Source organism: Onychomys torridus, chromosome 12 (genome assembly GCF_903995425.1).
Source record: "Onychomys torridus chromosome 12, mOncTor1.1, whole genome shotgun sequence".
Lineage (NCBI taxonomy): Eukaryota > Metazoa > Chordata > Mammalia > Rodentia > Cricetidae > Onychomys > Onychomys torridus.
The window spans coordinates 50,812,589-50,834,068 of record NC_050454.1 but is presented as its reverse complement, the minus strand read 5'-3'; the positions used below and the strand labels follow the sequence as shown (position 1 = coordinate 50,834,068).

Sequence of the window (21,480 nt, the reverse complement as noted above, 5' to 3'; positions counted from 1 at the left end):
TGGAGAATGTCAGGTGGAGTGACCCAGGACAGCAGCTCAGCAAGTCCTCCACTCTTTGGAAGAAAGGACTATTCGCTCTGAACAGCCGAGCACTGCTGTTAGAACGCAGCCGTCATTAGGATCTAGCGTATCATCTGGTAACCCCACAATGTGGGCGGCCTGGAGAAAAGATGCAGGAGTGCTAATCCACGTGAAGATGTGGCCTGATTTGGTTAAAGAGACAGGTGACTAGAGATGCTGTCTCAGAGCCAAGTTCTCACCGCTGAAGGGGCTTAGTGGCAGTGCGTCTCCTTCTCCATCATGACAATACTTAGTAAGAAGAGTTGGAAGAGTGTCTAGTGCTGTCCCCCAAGGAGACCAGCTTGCATTTGCTGCTGATGCCCTCTCTTCTTGCCCCCAGGAAGAGGACAGAAGATGAAAAGGAGTGGTACAGATGGGCCACTACTCCATGCCACCAAAGCCCTCTACAAAGGAAGTCTGGGAATGCACGATTAAGGTTTTTAAACGAACATGAACAGTAAGCAGACAGAGCTACATAGCAGGTGGTCAAAATCTACCTATGGTCAAAACCAATCAGGTTCTGATGTGGCTGTCTCCTCGAGAGAGAGAAAAGTAAGTTCCACACCACACCTTTTATAGTGTGCTCTGGCCGTTCTTTGAAGTAAGCTATTTTCTGCCTGGGATCCCAATAAATGGAGACACTTCCCATAAACTCACTTTATTACTTAAAATTGAAAACTATAAAAGAAATGTCTTTTGAAACCCCACAGTCAAGTCATTGAGACACTGGCTAGCCATATTTTACAATGTTAATTGATTCTTGTAACCTGCTGGTTTGCTTTTTTAAGTTATCATTTACACAAAAGTATGCTGAAATTCAAAGGCTGCGAAATTCTTACAGTGTTTATATGTAGACTCAGAATTGAAACCAAATCATATTTCCAAGGCTACCACTTTCTAGGAATGGTAATGGCCTCCCTCCCTCCCCACCTCCCATTTTTTATATAGGTGAAGGACAGACATTTTACAAATGGATTTATAAACAAACAAACTGAGAAATTAAAATTAACAATTATACAAAATAATTATAGGTATATAAGAATATAACATTACACAAAATAAGTATGTTTTTATACATTTGCATATCTACACATACACACACATATATACAAACATATATACATACACACATATCACACATCCACAGTCCTACAATATAGTGGATTACTTTTCATTTCTGGGTGGGTTTAATTTATCTGCGTGTGTGGCACTAGAAGAAATATGAAAAATGTGCCAAAGCTGAAGTTATTTAAAAGATTAATATGGATAATTGCTCCAATGTGGAATGTGTTATACACATAGAAGGAAAACCATTGTTTCATTTGGAGTGTAATAAAACTGTGTACTTAAAAGTTAATTTACAGCCTTTGTCAGCATGCAAAGCCACAAGAACCAGGCAACTTTGGTTTCTTTTAAAAGACATCGTAGGGTTTTAAGCACAAAGGGGACTATTTTGACCATCAATAAATTGCTGTGGAACTGCTAACTCCAGTGTGAGAGAATGCCAATATTGTTGTGCTTGGAGAATTTACATTCTGGAGAGTAGAAAATACCTTCATGTTCAACAGGGGCTGGTTTTTTAAACTACAAACCATGCAAATTCTGAGAAAAGGCAGAAAAATTTATTCAAACCATCTGTAAATAAGGCCAGCCCAGCGAATGTGTGATAAACATGTACAGTTTGAAATATGTAATATATTCTATTGGAAAACAAAAAGCTATTTCAGGATGCTGCACTCACATGGGGCTTGTCACAAATGAACCTCAACCCTCTCGATTCTTCCCCTCAGGGGTTTCAATGTCTCATGAAATAATGTAAAAGTACATGCCAGCAACTCACAGCAGCCTAGGCTGCTGCAAAAATGATGCCTCCATAAACATGTTCAAGAGGAAGGGGAGTGCTTCCATTAATTTATGAAAGCAGGTGTATCTACAGTTCACCATACGACACTTGCCAACCAAGACACAAAAGGGAAAAACCTCTGAGATTTTTTTCAAACACTAGCGTAGCATAAATGTTCTGTGTAATTAACTATCTCTTGACTATTTGTAAAAAGGACATTTAATTTTGCTTTTTTATTTGAATTTCTTTCCCTCTCAATACTGCTAAATTCAAGCTGTGTATATTAATAATACAGGTAAATTTCCTAGCCCATATGTGAATGTTATTTTCATTGTTCAGGACATTTTTGTTAAATAGTAACTATAGCAAGGCAACATCACCTGATACCTTTGAAGCAAAAGATGTGAACAATGTTTAAACACATTATTTTTATTGTAATTGACTAAAAATGGAGATTCCTACTATATTAAGCAACTTCTGAGTTTTAGACATAAATGGAATATCTTGGAAATTCATTGGAGAAATTACAATATAACTCAAGTCTTGTCTCTCTCTTTGTTTTGTGTGTGTGTGTGTGTGTGTGTGTGTGTGTGTGTGTGTGTGCATGTATGGAGCCAAGTGACAATCTTGGGTATTGCTCCTCAGGCTTCATCCACCTTGGTTTTGAGAGTCTCTCACTGGTCTGCAGTTTATCACAGCAGGCTAAACTCCTTGGCCAGGAAGCTTGTCTCGCCTCTACAGGGGTGGGATAACAAGAAGAATCTGCCATGTCTAGTTTTTACATGGATTCTTCAAGTGAAACTCAGGTCCAACTAAACTATCTCCTCAGCTCAACAATGTGAGCCTTTAAATTCTTACTAAATGGCATGAAGTTATGTTTTGACTTCTAAACTTTTCTTAATATATATCATAGTATATATATGGCCTAACCAGTAGTCAGAAAATCAATGAATGTATGTATTTTAACATTTACTTTACCTATTATGATAAATATGCTAGATATTTAAATCAATGAGAATATTACCAGTAACAAAATTAGAGGGAACACTTTATGTTTTAAGACATATAATGATTTAGAATTATATATAACAAATATAAGTTAAATATTCATATATATGTATATGCATATACATATATATGTGTATATATACATATATATATATATTTCAGTATGTCCATAACAATACCTCCTACTCCAAATGAACTTCTAAAATGAGAGTTGGTTACTCTCCCATCAAGAAAAAGATTTCGCCAGGTGGTGTTGGCACATGCCTGTAATCCCAGCACTCGGGAGGCAAAGGCAGGTGGATCTCTGTGAGTTCGAGGCCAGCCTGATCTACAGAGCTAGTCCAGGACAGGCTCCAAAGCTACAGAGAGAAACCCTGTCTCGGAAAAAAAAAAAAAGAAAGAAAGAAAAAGATTTCCATATTGTTTCTGGCCAGGCCACATAAGTTCATTGAACAACACAACATAGCAGAGGTTAAGGATATGCCCCAGTCCTGAATGTGGTCCTTCTTGGTTTGACAACTTTCTTGACCTGAAGGCAATTGCCACCCCGCTGATTTCCTGAGACTCTGTTATGAGAAGCCTGGTCTGTGGGATGAGAACCTGGAAGCTAAAGTTAAGTGTCAATAGAGAGGAGTCCCAGAACCCTGAGACAGCATGGGTATGAGATGAGAAGCAAGTCACTTGACAGGAGAGCTTCCAGGCCCAACAGCCGAGCTGGAGCTGGAGATTCCACAGGAATCTTTTCAGAATTCCGGACTTACAGACCCTATAAAATGGCTGTGCCAGGTTACCAAATCTCAGAAGTGCTTGTTAGACAGTAACAGAAGAATGAACCTCAGCATTCTATTATGAGTTCTGGTGAATAAGGAGACATGGCAGTTCAAACAGGCTTGCAAGACACAATAAAGCACATGCCCAGAAATGGTTCTGCTTTAAAGAGGCAGGCACCAGGTCAGAGTTTGTAGAGGACCCACAAGGGTCTCAACCCATATTGAGGTAACGGGGAAAGAGGAGATGATATTCATTCTTGAATCTAAAAGATATATAGATATTTGGGAGATGTGGAGGGGGCCCCAAACAGCTTGATGACACTGTTGCCATGTCAGGCTTAGGGGCCCAGACCCAGCTTCTGTGACAAGCTTACTGGCAGGTTAACACCCAGATCCAGGAAAAGCCACAAGCTGACCCCACCCAGAGATCCACCCGGAGATGGGGAAGTATCTGACATCCCAAACATTCCAACCAGTAGATAAGGTGGCCAGATGTCCCAGAGTCTAGCACATACCTGTTTTTGTTTTACAGTTACCCCTAGACAATAGTCAGCCAACCAGGGCCCTGAACCCTGGAAATCCCCTCACCCCAACTTCTGCTATGATAAAAATCCCTACCCTGCATGATCTCAGGGCTCTCTGCTCTCATCACTGCGTGGGATAGACAGACCGAGCCTGGGAGCTTGAAAACAAAGGCTCTTTGCTTTTACATGCACATGCGGGGATTTGGTCTCCGTGGTGGTCTTTTGGGGTTCCCTGAGATCCCGGTATAACAGGAGACACGTTGGTGGTCTGGAAGGATGGTTTAGAACATGCAAAAATCGTGGGGTGAGCAAGACTAGAGTTCATTCCTGAAGTGAAAGAAATATGGTGATGACATCAAAGGCAGTGACAGTGGTTACGGATGAAGTGGCTCAAGACCAAGGTCACCAAGGGTGCTGCCTGCCGCCCCAAGGGTGCTGTCTTTATATTAAGGGAGATGGGAAGGCACTGAAGGACTTTAAGCAGTCTGCACTGTAAGAAAATGCCGCAGCGGAGTCTATAGCAGGGGGTTCTGACCCAGCAAGGGGCAACTCCATGCAACTCCACGCAACAAGACCATGTAGTGGGACACGACCACAAATGTAGTCAAGGGAGAAGGCTGCTGCCTGAGAGACCGGTGCCTTGTGTGTCACTTGTAAGTAACATGCCAGAGTGATATACATACAGGTAGTAAAAACTTCCAGGAAAACAAGTCCTTGGATAGATGGGTACACTTGGACATAGAACGCGATCTGTAGAGAAATAACTGTCTCTAATGAATCAGCAATGAAGTAGCAGGGTGACGCAAAACAGATCACATCTGTTTGACAGACACACCTCTGAACAGGCAAAGGGAAAAGAAGAGGTCGCATTCAAGATTTAACTCCAGATGAGGATCCACCATCGCTCGCTCACTCAAAATAAATCGTAAGGTACATTCAACACAAATATCTACGGTTAAAGACGATCAGTGTAGAAAACACACTGCAGTGGGAACAGGAGCTTGTGAAGGAACACTGGCGGATGATGGTACTGAACACAGCACGAAAATATGCAGAGATAAGGCTTCTGAGGCTCTTTTTTGTGTAACTATCTCATTTATTTTATTTACTGAGATTATAAAATAATTACATCACTTCCTCTCCCCTTTCCTTCCTTATTGAACCTCTTAACATGGTTACCTGATTACATAGATTATGGGCTCTTTTCTGTGTCCTATATTGCCCAAAGTTGACCTTTATTTTGAAAGCATCTATAATAAGCATACAGAACATGTCTGTTACAAAAAGCAATAAGCGCTCTCAGTGTTTTAAAGTGAGTTTTCATTGACTTTATCAATGTCCAGTGTCCAGTCTAGGGATGCTCCTGGAAATCAAGTTTATATGTCTTCATGGACTGAAGATGATAGCTCTCCAGTCATTGAGTGTAAGTGTATTTAAGTGCATTTCCCAAACAGTACAAAAAGCACTGAGAAATTCAGACTCACGAGTTCTCTTCTCAAAGGGCTTTTCATTCAAATAGAGGAACAGATATAAATGCCAAAGCAACAAGCAATCCGATTAGCAGGACAACGGTGAAGACAGCTTTGTAGAGAGCGTCAGAAAGGCTGCTCATGCCCTCAATTCAGGCTCAGGGAGCACAGCGGAAGATGTGGGAAGACCGTAGGAGCCAAGCATGAGGGCCTTTCCGATGAGACTGTATTGCTAGGAAAGCTAGAAGCAACACCCATGCCCCACCAACATGACTGCCTGAATAGGAGCTGAACAAGGAGGACGCCAATAGATGTTCTACCATGGACTGGGAAAGCTGACGAGGCCTCAACCCTACACAAAGAAATAGAGGCAGCTAAGGAGTGCTAAGAGCAGAAGAAATAGTCTTTCCTGGGGAAGAACATACCGATCCAAGACCAAATGGTCAGCCCTGAAAACATACATACAAGTAACATATAGACTGAACAAGGTATACTTATGTATTCAGAAATATATATATATACACATTCACACTCATGCATGCAACAACAATTAATGGAAAAAGAAGGCATGAATTTGCAAAAGAGCAAAAAGGGATATATGGGAGGCTTTCAAGGGAGAAAAGGAAGGAGAAATGAAGTAATTATATTATAATCTCTAAAACTAAAAGACTAATTTAAAGGAAAAAAGGTGGCTTGGCTTTTCCCAGGCAACCAGAGGACAGCTTTGAATGGGGAGCAGTCAGGCTTACAAGGATGCGACCTGCTTGCCAGGTCATCATGTAACCTTAAGATAAATTCAGGGAATTCCAAACGGACTCAGCAGAGAAGAGAGTGTGTTCTGGGATGGAGGAAAAGGGGAGCAAAGGGGAGGAGACCTAATGGATACTGCATTAAGCTGTAATGGCTGACTCAACTAGAGGGAGGAAGATCCAGAGGGGTGAAGTGGGAGGGGGAGGGAGGAGAGAGAGGAAAATGGAAGAGACCAAGATGGGAGATCATTTCAAAGGAGTTGGGGGATTTTTTAAATTTTTGTTTGTTTTGCTTTTGTTTGGGGCTGGGCTGAAGCCTTCCTGGAAAAATGGAAACCACAGAAAAATGTCAGGAGCTATTTTGAAGTTTAGCATTAAAGGAAACTGGTAGGTAACTGCAATTATAGAATGGTATGAAAACAAGAGAGGATAAAGGGGAGAGTCACTGACAACAAACGGGCAGAGGCTTTTGTTTGAGTTTTATATATGGCCTTGGCTATTATATTCCTCATACATCGGCTGAAATGGTACAGTTGATCATTCTACATAAGACAGCAACTACATTCAAGGACCATGTGAAAATATTGTAACGCTCAGGAAATAAGTCTAGGATGGTTAAATAAATTTGACAGTTGTCAGAGTAAGCGTAGTGGCTGAATCAATTAAAAGGGTGAAGATACCACTTGTTTAAAACTCTCTGTCCCAGACTCTTACACAGTTGTACTTGATTCCCATAAAGTGCTGTCACTGTAGGAAGCTTGAGAGGGATAAAGACTGGGAGGCAGATGAATGGAGCAAAATAGAACAAGCCAAATGCAGAGGGCTAAGATGCGAAGGGGAACCCAGGAGGTGGAAGTTAAGTCACATAAAAGGTGGGAACCATGGAATGAGAAGAGAGGGTGAAGGAGAAGAAACTTTCAAGGCCAGAGAGTTAACAGTGAAGTCAGGGGTTGGAGAAAGACTGGGAGGCAAGGTCAGGATAGAGAAAGTGGAACTCACTTTTGTTGCAAAGGAATGAGGAAAAGATTATGTAGGGGGTGGCGGCCCACACCTGTAATTCCTGTACTAGGGAGGTCTGAAGAATCAGCGAAAGTTCAAGGCCAGCCTGGACCATACACGGAGATCCTGTCTCAACAAAGCAAACTATAAGCAAGTAACTGAGTAAACGAATAAACCACCACTAACAACAAAAGGAATAAAAAGGCTGTAGAGTAGTCTGGAAGACAGTGATTCCACAGGCAACCCAGAGGGGTGTAGCTAGGCAACAGGAAATTTAGGTAATTTTAGAGAATGAAAGAATGCTGAGGTATTTCAGAGCTTAATGGTGTCTATTAGCGCCTCATTTGCTTTTAATAAGAATAGCAGAGATGGTCTGTGACCTTAATAGGGAAAAGAGATGCCTTATTTGTTCTCAATCTTCATATAGTTGCAAGGATTAATTCTATTAATTTAAATATATGGCAACCCAGTTCGACACACACAGAGACCCCCATCATTCATAAGAAGGTTTAAAAATCTTCTTTAGAGAAAGCATGTCATTTACATTTAGTAATAAGTTCTTCAGATATTTAATAAGCACTGCAAACTGTGTTTTAATCTACAGGGTTAAATTCAAGCAGCATAGGCTAGAATTTGTTTTGTTCAAGAATACTGAAGAAAAATCTTCTGAGGCAAATAATGTGTTCAGTTTCAAAGGATATTAGAAATGAGGAAAGCAAAGGGGACAACACGGTGTCAAGGGCAATAAAATAGTACAAACAAAACCATCAACGAGAAAAACTAACAATACTCAGCAATAGTTTTTATGTGTTAGAAATGACATGCATATTCATTGTATGTAATAAAGTGGACTGTTGGAGATGCTCACTAGAGTAAAAAAAAATGCCTAAGCATACACAATGATGTGCATATTTACACACACACATATCCTGTTTGTAGCCTGGAGAGAAATATTCCAGCCCAATATTTAAACCAAAAAAAAAATATCTGAAGTCAACATAAAATAAATATACCAACCCTTTTATGTATATATGTATGTATGTATGTATGTATGTATGTATGTATGTACGTACTTAATTATTTATTTAGTTTTTTTTTGAGAAAGGGTTTCTCTGTGTAGTTTTTGTGCCTGTCCTGGATCTCACTCTGTAGACCAGGCTGGTCTTGAACTCACAGGGATCTGCCTGTTTCTGCCTCCCAAGTGCTGGTACTAAAGGTGTGTGCCACCACCACCCAGCAGTACCAACCCTTTTTAAATGGTATTTTACTGGACTTAAAATGACCAGAGAGAATTATTTTTTCTGAAGACCAAAGAGGCCTCTTGTCCGTATATAGGAAAAATTACAGTCTGAAACACTCACCAACAAGGACAGGATTCACAATGAGACAGGTGCTCATGAATTTAATTAGCATAAGTGGGTGAAGGTTTAGGTACAATATCTCCTGGTTATTAGTCAATGGGGTTTAATTCAGCTAACTTGAGTGTTAGGAAGCTTTGCTCTGGCCCCACACCTCCCATTCCAGACCCTGCCTCTCAGAAAGCCTGCCAAGGGTCAGCCCCTCCCACCAAAGATGCTCAAGACCACTCCTACAGGGTATTTAAGACATGGGCTTTAGACCTGCCATGTGATGTCTCTCTTGCTTTCTCTCCCCAAGAATCACCCAGGGGTGCTTTGCTCCTTAAAGCTGGACTTTTAAATCGGCCTGATCTAATTTATTTCATTGGCGGAAAAACTCAATACTGGGATTGGGAAACCTTTCAGTGAGAGTCAAGAGTGTTACTTGGTGTGCCCATACACTGTGCGGGTTGATAGCCCAAGAAAATGCTCATGGGCCTCAAAAATTATTTCATGGTACAACATTCAACAAGTATCTCTGAGCAGAAATTCTGCTTGGCCAGCAAGGCAGCTAGTGAGAACATACCTCCTGTCTGGTTGGTGGGCCATGTGGCCGATGTCCTCTGGACAATCCTGTAACATGGGCTGGAGCTCTTCCTGGGGCGAAGGGGTGAGTGTGGCTGTGGACTGATGGCTGTAGGACACAGCAGCTGGAGAAGAAGCTGCCCCCCGAACAGGGGGTGTGGGGCCTCTTTCATCCTCCTCTTCTAACTCATCCTGCTGCAAATACATCCTTGCGGGCGGCACAGGACACGGCATTTCTTGGTCATAGCTACAACAAAGTGTAAGAACGTACAGTAAACTATTTGTATTAGAGAGTGCTGGTGCTAAGTGGCTTCCAGATCTGTAGGTCTGGGTCTCATTAAAGCCTCATTGTTAGGAAACAGCTCATTGTTAGAAGTTATCGGAACATACAATGGCATAGTATAGGGGTGGCGGCGGAGAGTCTTACAATAGGAAATAGTTTTGCATAGTTGTTTTCGAGTGTCTTCAACATACTTGGGGCATTCTGGCTCTGTCATTCATAAGTCCTTTAGAAAAATATTTAAAATGTACTGCAAATTGTCGTCATTTGTTTTTTCCTCTTTTTGGGGGGCCTGCCACCCTGGTCCCAAATAACTCAGACACACACAGGCTTATTCTTACTTATGAATGCCCAGCCTTAGCTTGGCTTAATTTCTAGCCAGCTTCTCTTTAGATTCTCCTGTCTACCTTTTGCCTCTGGACTTTTCCTTTTTCTATTCCTGTATACCTTTCTTTGTTTCTCACTCCATGGCTTGCTGTGTACCTGGGTGTCCGGCCCTTGCTGTCCTCCTTCTTCTCTGGCCCCTTGCTTTCTCCTCCCAGATTTCTCCCTCTATTTGTTCTCTCTGCCTGCCAGCCCTGCCTATCCTTTCTCTTGACTCACTATTGGCCATTCAGCTTTTTATTAGACCATCAGATGTTTTAGTCAGGCACAGTAACACAGCTTCATGGAGTTAAACGAATGCAGCATAAACAAAAGTAACACACCTTAAAATAAGATTCTACAGCAGCAAATAGCCCAAGGTGACGTTCTAAACTGGGAGAAACCCTTTCAAAGGGACTCAAGTTACTTAGTCCAGCACCCCCATATTTCCCCTGACACCACAATGAAGAAGTATTGTTTCTTTAGTTGGATACCAGGCGGCTGGTTTGTAATTAGGATGTTGAATGTAAAACACAATGGTCTTGGCCAATCAAATAAATGCCTTTTCCTCCAAGATGGAGCTGCAATGGGCATCAGGATGCCCACAGGGAAAGCAAGCTCTCTTCCGGGCATGTTCACTCACTTCAACGGCAGAGACAGACTATACTGTATAAATTGCATACTTGTTTTTTCTTATTCTCTCTCTCCCTTTAATTTTTTCTTCTTCTGTTTCAGAGAGATACCGGGTATTGCTTTATAATCCAGGCTAGCCTCTGTCTCCCAACCTGGCGGCAGCCTCCTGACCACTGGGATTACAGGCATGCGCCGCCATAGCGGCTTTTCTTAGCCCTCTCTTTACTACCCATTTGGCTTCCCTCGGTCAGAAGAGTTGATGTTCGAATACTGTGGTTGTTTTGCATATTCTTTTACTTTTCTAATTTAATAAGACAGCCTTTGTCTCTCCCATCTACGTCTCCTTCCTTCTCAAGAAGCACAGTAATTTGCTCTCCCGTCGGAACATCTTACAGCGTATCCTTCACATTTCCTCTCTTCTGCATCAAACCACTCCCCAGCTCATCTGTAAAAACTCCAGAGTCTAGTTCTTTGTGTGTGTAGTATGGGGCACTGTTGTATTTGCTGGCAGTGAGAAGGGACCACAAAGTACAACAGAACCCACTTTAAGGGTTTATTTCTGGGTGTGAAGACAGAAGGGGTTTGTGGAGACAGCTTCTGGAAAAGAGGTGGAGAGAGAGAGAGAGAGAGAGAGAGAGAGAGAGAGAGAGAGAGAGAGAGAGAGAGAGCAGGGTCTGCTTTTAAGGGTAGCCCAGTGCATGCATATAGGGACTTTCACAGCCACGCCAGGAAGGCGCATAGATGACCTAGCCAGGCTGCGCATGAGCCTACCTAAGACATAGGTACTATGCAAGACCCTGGGGCGACTAAGCATTTTGTCTAACCACTGACTACTCACATGCAGCCCTGGGATCCGGAAGTGGTTAGAGGATGCTTGAAATGCTAACAGCCACTGCCTTAACTTTTCAATTCATCTCTCTGCTTCTGATCACTCCTATTTTCAGTATCCTCAAGTTGCTCCAAACTTGCAAAAAGTAATTGTACACCACTCACAGATCACTCATGTTACTCCAAAGCAAAGAACTATTCTTTAATTGCTTAAACAATAAAAAGTAAAAAATGCCCAGGCAAAGGCAAGATACTCAAGTATCTGCCGATCTGGTTAACATCTGCCTTCTCAGCTTCCTCCCTCCCTTCCATGTGTTTCCTGTTAGCTCTCTAGGAGTCCACATCTCTGTGTGGTCCCAGGGTCCATAAACCCCATGTTCTTTATTCAGAACCTTCTTATGTGTCAAGGTTAAGAACGACTGCCATTTGATCAGGATGCCTTCCTTCTTCCCATTTAAAACCATCCTCTTTGGGGTGCCATAGCAACACCTAAAGATTTTGTTCTATTTTTTCTTTCTTCATATAAACTTCATGTTGTGTGTGTGTGTGTGTGTGTGTGTGTGTGTGTGTGTGTGTGGTGTACTAAGCAGTAATTATTACATTAAAATAGCTGGGACAACAAACTTTTAAAAACAACAGCTGAACGGATCTCTGTTACGTGCACATTCTGTTCTTGCGAATTTACTGACTCAGTAAAATTTATATGCAACCACAAAATTGGCCTTGGTGACATTTTCATGGTCATTCTCACATCTGCACAGAGGCCCAAATCAAGCCACCTGCTGCATATGTTCCCAGCTGAGGATGAATATATAAATGACCTGTTTTCAGGAGTTCATGTTTATACCCTACCTAGTCACCCCCCCAACAGTTTTCATAGTTCTGAGCTCTTTCTTAATTTCTTTCGCTTCTTTTGATTTTTTGCATGATATTGGCAATTTCCCTGTTTATTGTGATATGCAATGGAGGTGCCCAAGTACCACTAAACTAAGGCAGGTAGAGATGGGCATCATGTCCCTTAGAGGTGAATATGCTCAGAAATGATCTAGTGCTGTTGGCTGTGAGCATCACATTAGGGAGGAAGAACAGATGTTTACTGAAGCATTTTAAACAAAATGCCCATAAAGTAAGAGGATGCACTGACAAAATCAGTGAGGTGGAGGCTCTTGGGAGCTCCTTCCTCCCTCCCTCTAGGCATTCATATTCAGTAACTCAGTATTACCGGCATCATAGTTATACATAATGAGAATTGCCTATACACATTTTCTCTATAAGAACCTTATTTAAATACACTTTAAATATTATTAGAAAAGAGGGAGATGGGGCAGAGCTGAAACAGTTAAAGTCTTTCTTTGAGGAGAATAAATTGATCAAGCCTTATTTCTAGTCACTGAAAAGACTATATTTTCAGGTAGATTACACTTTCTGGCTGTTTATTTTCTGTTGGGGGGGTTCTCCTTTGATGCCAACGATGAGGCAGTTTTTGTTTTGTCTGGTGTACCATGTCCAGTGATAGATTCTGGAAAATGAAAACAGCATACTTGCTTCCTAAATTTTACTATGTGGTTTATTTATACTCATTAAATGCTTTGAGAATCGGTTCTGCAAAATTGAAACTTCTCAATAAACTGTTTGTAGCACAATGTAGTATTATCTAAGAGTGCTTTGCAGTATACTGTGAGTTGTATGTATAGATTGATGCAATTGTTTTAGGAAAATTGAATACGTGACAAGGACATTCTAACCCTGTCAGGCATTGCTTCATGGCAGGGATGTGCTCAGAGAAATCCATCGTTAGAGAACTTCATCATGGCATGAAACATCACAGAACACACTTTCACAAAACTGGATGTGACTAGTCCACTTCCCAGCTGTGCATCCTGCTGTACTCAATACAGACGATAACAGAACACAATGCAAAGTATTTGTGTTTCCAGAGACAATGACAACAGGAAAAGTCCAGTGGCCAGGCAGTACTTTAATCCCAGCACAGGCAGGGACAGGGGGCAGGGGGCAAGGGGCTGGGGCAGAGGCAGAGGCAGGAGGATCTCTGTGAGTTCAAGGCCAGCCTGGTCTACAGAACGAGTTTCAGGATGGCCAGGGCTACGCAGAGAAACCCTGTCTTGAACACCCCCCCACACCCCCCACAAAAGTATTACGAAAACACTGTTGGATATTTTCTGTTCCATTATAATCTTATGAAATTAACATTACGTACTGTTTTGACATTGACTTCAGTGGTTCTATGAGTATATGAATTTACTTGAAATATCATGAAATCATGTATACATGGTTCTACACATAGGAAGTTACATGTATACACACTATTCTTATACGTGCATACATGCGTAGGGTTCTACACATATGAAGTTACATGTATACACACTATTGTTATATGTGCACACATGTATACACATACGTGAGTAGTTAGCGTCTGGGCACAAGTATATACATATAATATGTGTGTCAAAGAAGCTTCCTAAAACTTAATTCCATATTTGAGACAGCCCTTAGGGGGAGCTTCTGTTTGTGTGGATATAAAAACCTGTGTGTATATATAATACATGTATCTAATTTTCAGATGCTAGGGAAGTTTCTCAAACCTTAATTCATATTTGAGATTTCCCCGAGGAGGGCTGTTAAGTCCTTCTGTTTGATTTAGGGGCCAGCATTTGTGAACCCGAGGAAACTCCTTTTGGCAGTTCAGGTGAACCCTGACTTGTCTGCTCTGACGCGCAGAGATGGCACCTCTCACAGTGGCGACCCCCGAGCCCCTTACCTGTCATCCACAGACAGGCTGTATTCTTCGCTGTTGCTATGTGGGGGAGGGTGCGCTGGGGGAGGGGGAAGCAAGTCGGCCCAGTTCATTCCGCCCTGCTTTGGGGCCTTTGGTGTCCGCGCCCCTTTCTTGTGCCCCTGACTCCCTAGAAAAGAAACAAAATACAGGTCTTTTGTTTCTGACCTTTACATTGTATTTTCCATTATTAGAGAGTTCAATATTTTCTGCTATGATCCTACAAGACACACACACACACACACACACACACACACACACACACGTGCACTTTTCTCCATTAAGCAGAACTTGACACAAGAGAAAAAGGCCCCAAACTGCCCAGTTCAACTGCCAAGTACATAGTGAAGGAAGCAACATAAGCTTAAATGAATTTTACAAGTCATATCATTAATAGCAATCTTCCTACAGCAATTAATTGCATTATGGATTATCATCTGAAACAAATGAGCTGTGGACATATTTTCTGGAGTGCCTTTTTATTATTTAATTGCAGAATCCTAAAATACAATAAAATACAGATACGATCTATTAGTGTTCTACTGTTGCATTAAATCACTGAATACATATAATTTGTACTTGTCCATTGGAATGTTTCGGGCACAATGAAATTGCTCATTTTCTTGGGGAAGGGAGGTAGGGGTAAAATAAATTGCCAGAAGAACTAATATATTTAGTGACAAAAGAAGGAGAAATGTGCATTTTAAGAAAGTATTTTTTAACCACTGTTTCTATAAAATTATGGCTTGTGATAATAATTAAAAGATGACGTTCCCAAATAGTTTCAGCAGATTGAAGCAGCCCAATTATTCAGTTGCTGTGGTGTTTTGATTTTAAAATGGCCTTAATCTTTAAACATTGGTAGCTCTATCTAAACTAATTTTTGGGGAGTTTTAAGTCAGAAGATATTGTGTGACGAAACTCTCCCACTTAACGTAGTTCAGATCCATGTGTTTAATACGAACACAGAGTCTGTAATTATTTTTTTCTCAGATGAGCCTCCAATCTCACAGAATTACTTTAATTTTTCGTTATGACTCCGAAACAAGTCCCAGGGGAGATGAAGCAGGCCTTAGCTTATTCAACGAACCTTTAAAATGATTTTAAGTCCCTTGGGACTTTGCAGGCACAGGAACTGTTTGTCATGCTAGCTGTTCTTGGGCTGGTCGGTTATTGCATCAAGTGTGGGCTGCATTCAGGGCAGGCCAGCTGTTAATAATAAACGGTGACTGTCGGCCACATGCCTGTGTGTCTGTCTCTGTGTTCTCTTACACCTTCAGTTGCTCGGATTGGGAGGCCTACGTTGGCATGTGTTATGGAGTTAGCATTAACCTGCGCCTCCCTCTTAATCTCCTCATACCTGTCTTCCCTAAGAACAGCATCTGCCCCAAGATGCTGAACAATGCGGCTCTCCCCTGAATTTCATTCCGGTGCGTTGCTCCCCTCCACCTATCAACAGATTTCATATTTCTAGTCCTCTTTCTTCAAACCCCGCTAGAACAATCAATGATAACAGAAGTATCAAGATCAGGTATCTAAAGTCGTAGAAGCCAACTGAAAATCAATAACCTAGAATTATGGTCTTCCCCATTAATGTACATTTTTCTCGACAAACAGTGAAGAATTCAAAGATGAAGTGCCACATAGTAATCAAATACTTAAATATTGTATATGATTTCCCCAAAAGCAGATACTTGAAATTTTATTCACAATGTGGGGCTTAGTTGCTTTGAAGAAGAGAAGGAAAAATCATGTAATACTTCGAAAAAAGGAATATTCAGTACAATCTGAGAAAAATCTAAAATAGTAAAGGATCATTTCTAAGGTCCTTAAATTCGTGTAAGAACCATTTTTTTTTTTTTTTTTTTTTTTTAGCAAGGATAGAAAATGCCACAGCATCGTTGTGCCTCGGTTAAGGGAAGATAGGAAACTGCGAATGTGAGCATCATTACAGAAGAAGGCAGATCCGCTGGGCACAAAGACCCTAGCAACAACTCCTGCAGTTGCCAGGAGGCTCCATTCTTCCCTGTCCTGGAGAAGCATGCTCCACTTAAGATCAATCGCTTGTTCTCATTGTGGTGTGACTTGCCACATGTTAGTTCTAGTAATGAACTGCCTTTAATTACCAAAACAGGACTTAACTGCCAGCAAACTCCCATCTGCAGCCCTATCAGGAAAACAGCTGGCAGCCAGCTGCAGCTACAGGGGCCCACAGGGAAGCCTCACTTGCGGCTTCTGAGGCAGGGCATAGGCTGAGAGTGGGTGGAAACTACTTGAGCCTTCCAGGAGGAACTGAGAGACTGAGAACTAAGATAGGCTCCTGCCATCGCCTCAAGCCCAGGTTATTGTTTCTCAGGCTTTCTCCTTCTAAGTGCACCTAAATAGTAACCTAGTTAGCAAATTAATCACATCTGTACTGTTTGGGACTCTATTTTGGCTGAGGGAAGAAAAAGAAGTTTAACTGCCTTGGAAAATCATTTTTTTGACTTTGCTAAGCCTCAGTAACAAAGATGCTCAGTAACACAATGCTTGGTATCTGGTGCCAAGCAGGATAAGAAGCAGTTTACTGGGTGCACAGAGCTTTAAATGGCAGACCTGTGTCTGGGGCTCCTAGGATACAAAGTGATGAGACACGTCACTTCAGTACAACAGCTAGCTCATTAAAGCTCTGTTCAACATTTCTTTTTAAGAGAAAGGCTGGCATTGGCTCGTGTCTTCTTTTACTTACCTGATGTACTACTGCCCCGATCTGAGCTGTTGTAAGAAGAGCCTCCTGTGTTCTGGTCATAGGATTGGTTGTATGGAATGGTTGGGGGGATTGTGTCATTTGCTCGATAATCTAGACATTTGAGATAGAAAAAAAAAAATGTTTATTTCCTCTCTGTTATTTCATGTTTGTTCGGTTTCTATTTCTGAGCAACCCTGAAGAAACCAGCTGGGTCATTTCCTCGTCTGGTTTCATTTTGTTCTTCTCTTCAGATTATCAGGATAGGAAAAAAGCTTCTAGCTGAAGTAGACACACACATGTATGTGTGTTTCGAAATGGTAACAAGGAATGTGGGCACAGTTTTGTATGTTTCACATGCTTTAGGACTTGGATTCAGTTGGATGCCCAGAACAGTATACTTGTGTACTATCTATCCCTCCCTCCCTCCCACTCCCCAACGCCTCACCCTGCAATCCCCCCGCGGGCAGAGAAGTAGAGGTATTGTAAACCAAGACAGATGCCAAGTGCACCCAGACCTAAACCTTTGCTCATTCTCTTAGGTTGCCTCTCAGCTTAAGCACACACCAAGGTGCTTTTTAGCCTAGCTTCAAATGGTAACATATTTAGCAGATTAGCTACATATGCAACTCTAGTTACATAGTACCAAAACCGAAACAAGTCAGCAACATTGTATCTAGTAAAAATATATCTCCAATAAGAAAACACAGCATCTCAATCCTGCTCAGAAATGCTTCTGCTTGCTTGGGCAGAGGTGACAGAGCAAATGATAAGCCTGCCACTGACAGGCACACAGGCAACATTAATTTGTTAGTCTGTTTGCATTCCTGAGTCTTTATTATATTTTCACATACTCAATTTGATCTCAAACAGTATAAATAAGCAGACATTCTAAACTATTTGTACACAGGACTTCTAGACCTTTCCAAGGCTCAGAGTAAAAGCACATAATGTGGCAGAAAAATGTAACTAGAGTTAGGTCCGCCACAGTGAACTCTACAACTATCGAAACTGTCCTACCCTCGTCAGTGTTTGTCATGAACTTATGCAGGAATCTTAATGAATTTCATTAAATTGGGTTATTATATCAATCAAGTGCTTCCTTAAACTTGGGAGAAGGTTAAATGACTTTATTATGAAATTAAAATATATAGCATGGATTTAATGAAATGAAATGCTTAAATTACCCTTTGATAATCTCAAGCTGTAAGCCTCAAGAAAACAAATCCTTATCTATAATTACTTAGAGCAAAATGCATCTTTTACCTGTGTACTTGCACAACATTGTCCCATCTATTCAAATTAGAGCAATCTTATTTTTCCTAGAGGTACAACTTTGCAGATCATGTTATTATGGCAGTAGCCTGAAGAAGTACAAAGAAATCAACTACCTATCTCTTCCAACCCACACATTACAACACTGAGCCATTCCCCTCAGGCCATACAATACCATTCTGGTGCTTTAAGTTAATATTAAACTCAATTTATTTTAGGTTCTATACTGACAGACTTCAATCAGGTCAACCACAGAAATTTAGGTCCTAGAATCACACATTATAGCAGTCAGAGGGCCACATGAAGTGCTACAAGAATTGAACCACTTCTCCAGTTCAAGTTTAATTTAATTATTTTTCTTCAGTTTGATAGAAAAATGCCATTCATTTCTCTGACCATGTAGAAGCAATTATCTTCCATCCTCAAGTGGAAAGGATGGAATAGTCTATTTATTGAGAATGTGAGGTATTGTGATGACGGGACATCTGCCTTATGAATAAAAGATTGCATGTCCTAAGCAATCCCTCACCTACTATTGAATTTAAATTAATCTCCAAACCATTTGAAAATACTTATATATTATTATAAAATCAATTTTCCAAGGTTATTGTTGTGCTAATTAACTCTTTGACACTGGAAATTTTGAAGCCAACAAGACAAGAGTCCTTTCAGCCATCAAAGGGAAAATTTGGCTTGGTAGTCACCGCGCAGTTTCCATCTCGCGCCGGGGTTAAGGGTATCACTACAGAGAGGGGTGGGAACCCATGCAAAGCCCTTCACCTTTGTTCAGCTTGTTTTGCTCCATGATGTTATACTGAATGGGTGCCACTTCCTGTTTCTGCTGACCCGGAGGCTTCCAGTGTTTCTCGCTGGCATCCCCGGCGCCGCCACTGCCTCCATTGTTGATGTTGTTGCTGAGGTTGGCCTGGATGAGCTGCGTAGTGGCATAGGGGGTGGGCTGCCCTGATGGATTGACAAAACGCCCGTCCTTCAGATTTGGGCTATTGAAGGTTTTCATCTCATTGATTTTGTTACTAAGGTCCACATCACCATAGACAGTTGACTCAGGGAGCATCAGATTTGTTTGTTTGTTATCCAGTTGGCTGTTATAATTTGCTATACAATCAGCTATGTGCAACGAAGAGGAAAAGGGAAAAGTCATTCTGCATGGTTATTCGTCTTAAATGTCCTGCTCTAAGAAGCTTCCTGAGTTATAATGAAATTGGTCTACAAAGCACAAGTGTACCTAAGATGACCAGAAGGAGTGGAAATATTCACATGGGCTTTCCAAGGAACCTCTGTTAGCCTCATTTCTGACTCACGTTAACATGGCTTTCCTTAAACAACTCCTAAACAATTAACTTAAACACAGGAATTCCACTACAGCAATACATATGCACATCTGCATGGGTCAACTTCACAATTCCTGGTCTCGGGTTACTGACCTATTTGAAGCTACTAGTTAGCTACTGAAACAACAGAACTAAGCAAATAAGTTGAGGAGGCAAATACAGCTTCTAACTGCACTACCAAAGACCTGATATTCCAATGTTTTATAAAATGCTTCTATTCAGAGCTAGGAGGGATAGGGAAAAGTAATAGCAAATAGTGCTCAGGAGGATTTTATTAGTTTGTGATTTAGACGAACAGGATAATTATTAACCGGGAAGGATGGTACATAACCACTGTTCATGGTTTCATAATGACACCCCATGAAGTCTAAAATGACAATAACGATGACAAAATGAATCATGGTCACCAGGGTCTTTTAATCAAATAAAGACAGAAATCATATCTAATACTTCTAACATCTCATTTCCATGCTAATTCTACCTTCATTGCGATAATTAGAAACTCAATGACATACACATAGTTGTGTTTAAAGCCTGCATTTCAAACTATTAAAACAACAGGAAGAGCTAGAGTTATCTTTTAAGTTAAAACATTTTAAATTGAAAAGTTACCATGGAGGAATAACATTGTTTTATTCATGGTGCTCAAACATGGCACCAACATTAACAGGTTTCTTGGAGAATTAGCTTTCAATGGGATGTCTCTAAAGTGAGAAATTAACGTGCTTGCTACTTATAAGGCAGTAATCTTAAGATCTTATGAACTTGCAATTTCCGTATCCTACTGAATTCAACCACTCTGCATATCTATTATACACTATGGGGCATGGATGTTCAGTTCATCTGGCCTGTAGTAATTCCACCTTTAATATCTAGGCATTAGGTTCTGCTTAGTAGTGAGTAAGAAATACAACAAAAGCAATATGGTTTTGGAAACCTCATCATGTTTTGGCAATCTTTCTATATGAGTTTTATGAAATAGGTTGTTTCTAATCTTGCCCCCACCTCGCCCTTTACCCTACATTGGCAGTATAAGAGCCACTGGTTACATTTGACTACAAAGAACTTTAAATGTGAGGAAACATTCCATCAATTTGAATTGTAAAAGCTATCTGTGGCTCTCTTATTGGGCAGCATAGCTCTGTATATCATGGGATCGCCAGCAATGACTCCTTCCTGTTGGTGTGGACATTGTCTTTTAGGTAGGGTTGTGGGGCTATCAGTCTAGGCCATTTGAGCATGGAGCTCTAGAGGCCCCGGACTTGTTCCATGGATATGGGATATCTACACACAGTGAATAAGACCTAGGATTACTTTAGGGTTAGACACAGAGATCACTGATTTTTCTCACAATTATAGCATATTCATCTACGGCCTACTTTCTGTCTCTCCATTTTTTTTAAGCCCATGCATCATCTACTTCCACAGTCATATCTTTTGGTTCTTTATAAATATGTTAGCTTCAAATTTTGTGACTATTGGGACTTTCTTGTTTTGACTTTTAAGAGGCAATTTTAACTTTCCTTCTTTACCTTGCAAATTCCACATCCACTTGTTCTTCTCTGATGTTTTAGGTTAAGCTTATACAATACACAATAAATGTAGGCAGACACTGCTGCTTGTGTGTTTATATGTGTGTACACCAATGATAGGATTTGTTTTTCTATTATAAAATCTGATTTAAAAATTTAGCTCATTGAAGTTTTGTTATGATTGGTTACTGTCGTACCTTATCACTGTTGTTGCCACTAAGAATCTAGTTTTCTTTACAGATTCCTTGGCCTTTACATAGTCATAATAAAAATCAGAATTAAAAACACTCTGATGTTTTCATAATTTCATTTTCCCTTATTCTAGAATTGTATATTCTGTTCTCTGGAAATGAT

The 21,480-nt window shown here is 40.9% G+C and overlaps 1 protein-coding gene across 10 annotated transcripts in view; it reads right to left on the bottom strand.

Moving 5' to 3' along the window:
* Window positions 1-21,480, bottom strand: part of Robo1 (roundabout guidance receptor 1) — a 1,035,706-nt gene that overhangs the window by 24,016 nt on the left and 990,210 nt on the right. For 8 of the 10 annotated variants that reach the window (XM_036203231.1, XM_036203233.1, XM_036203229.1 and 5 more), the window contains 4 exons: window positions 19,023-19,370; window positions 16,971-17,081; window positions 14,228-14,372; window positions 9,346-9,591 (listed from right to left, as the gene is read on the bottom strand). In XM_036203231.1, the coding sequence (XP_036059124.1) occupies window positions 9,346-9,591; window positions 14,228-14,372; window positions 16,971-17,081; window positions 19,023-19,370 (850 nt within the window). The remainder of the gene's footprint in view (window positions 1-9,345; window positions 9,592-14,227; window positions 14,373-16,970; window positions 17,082-19,022; window positions 19,371-21,480) is intronic. The other 2 variants (XM_036203237.1, XM_036203239.1) reach the window with 1 other exon arrangement.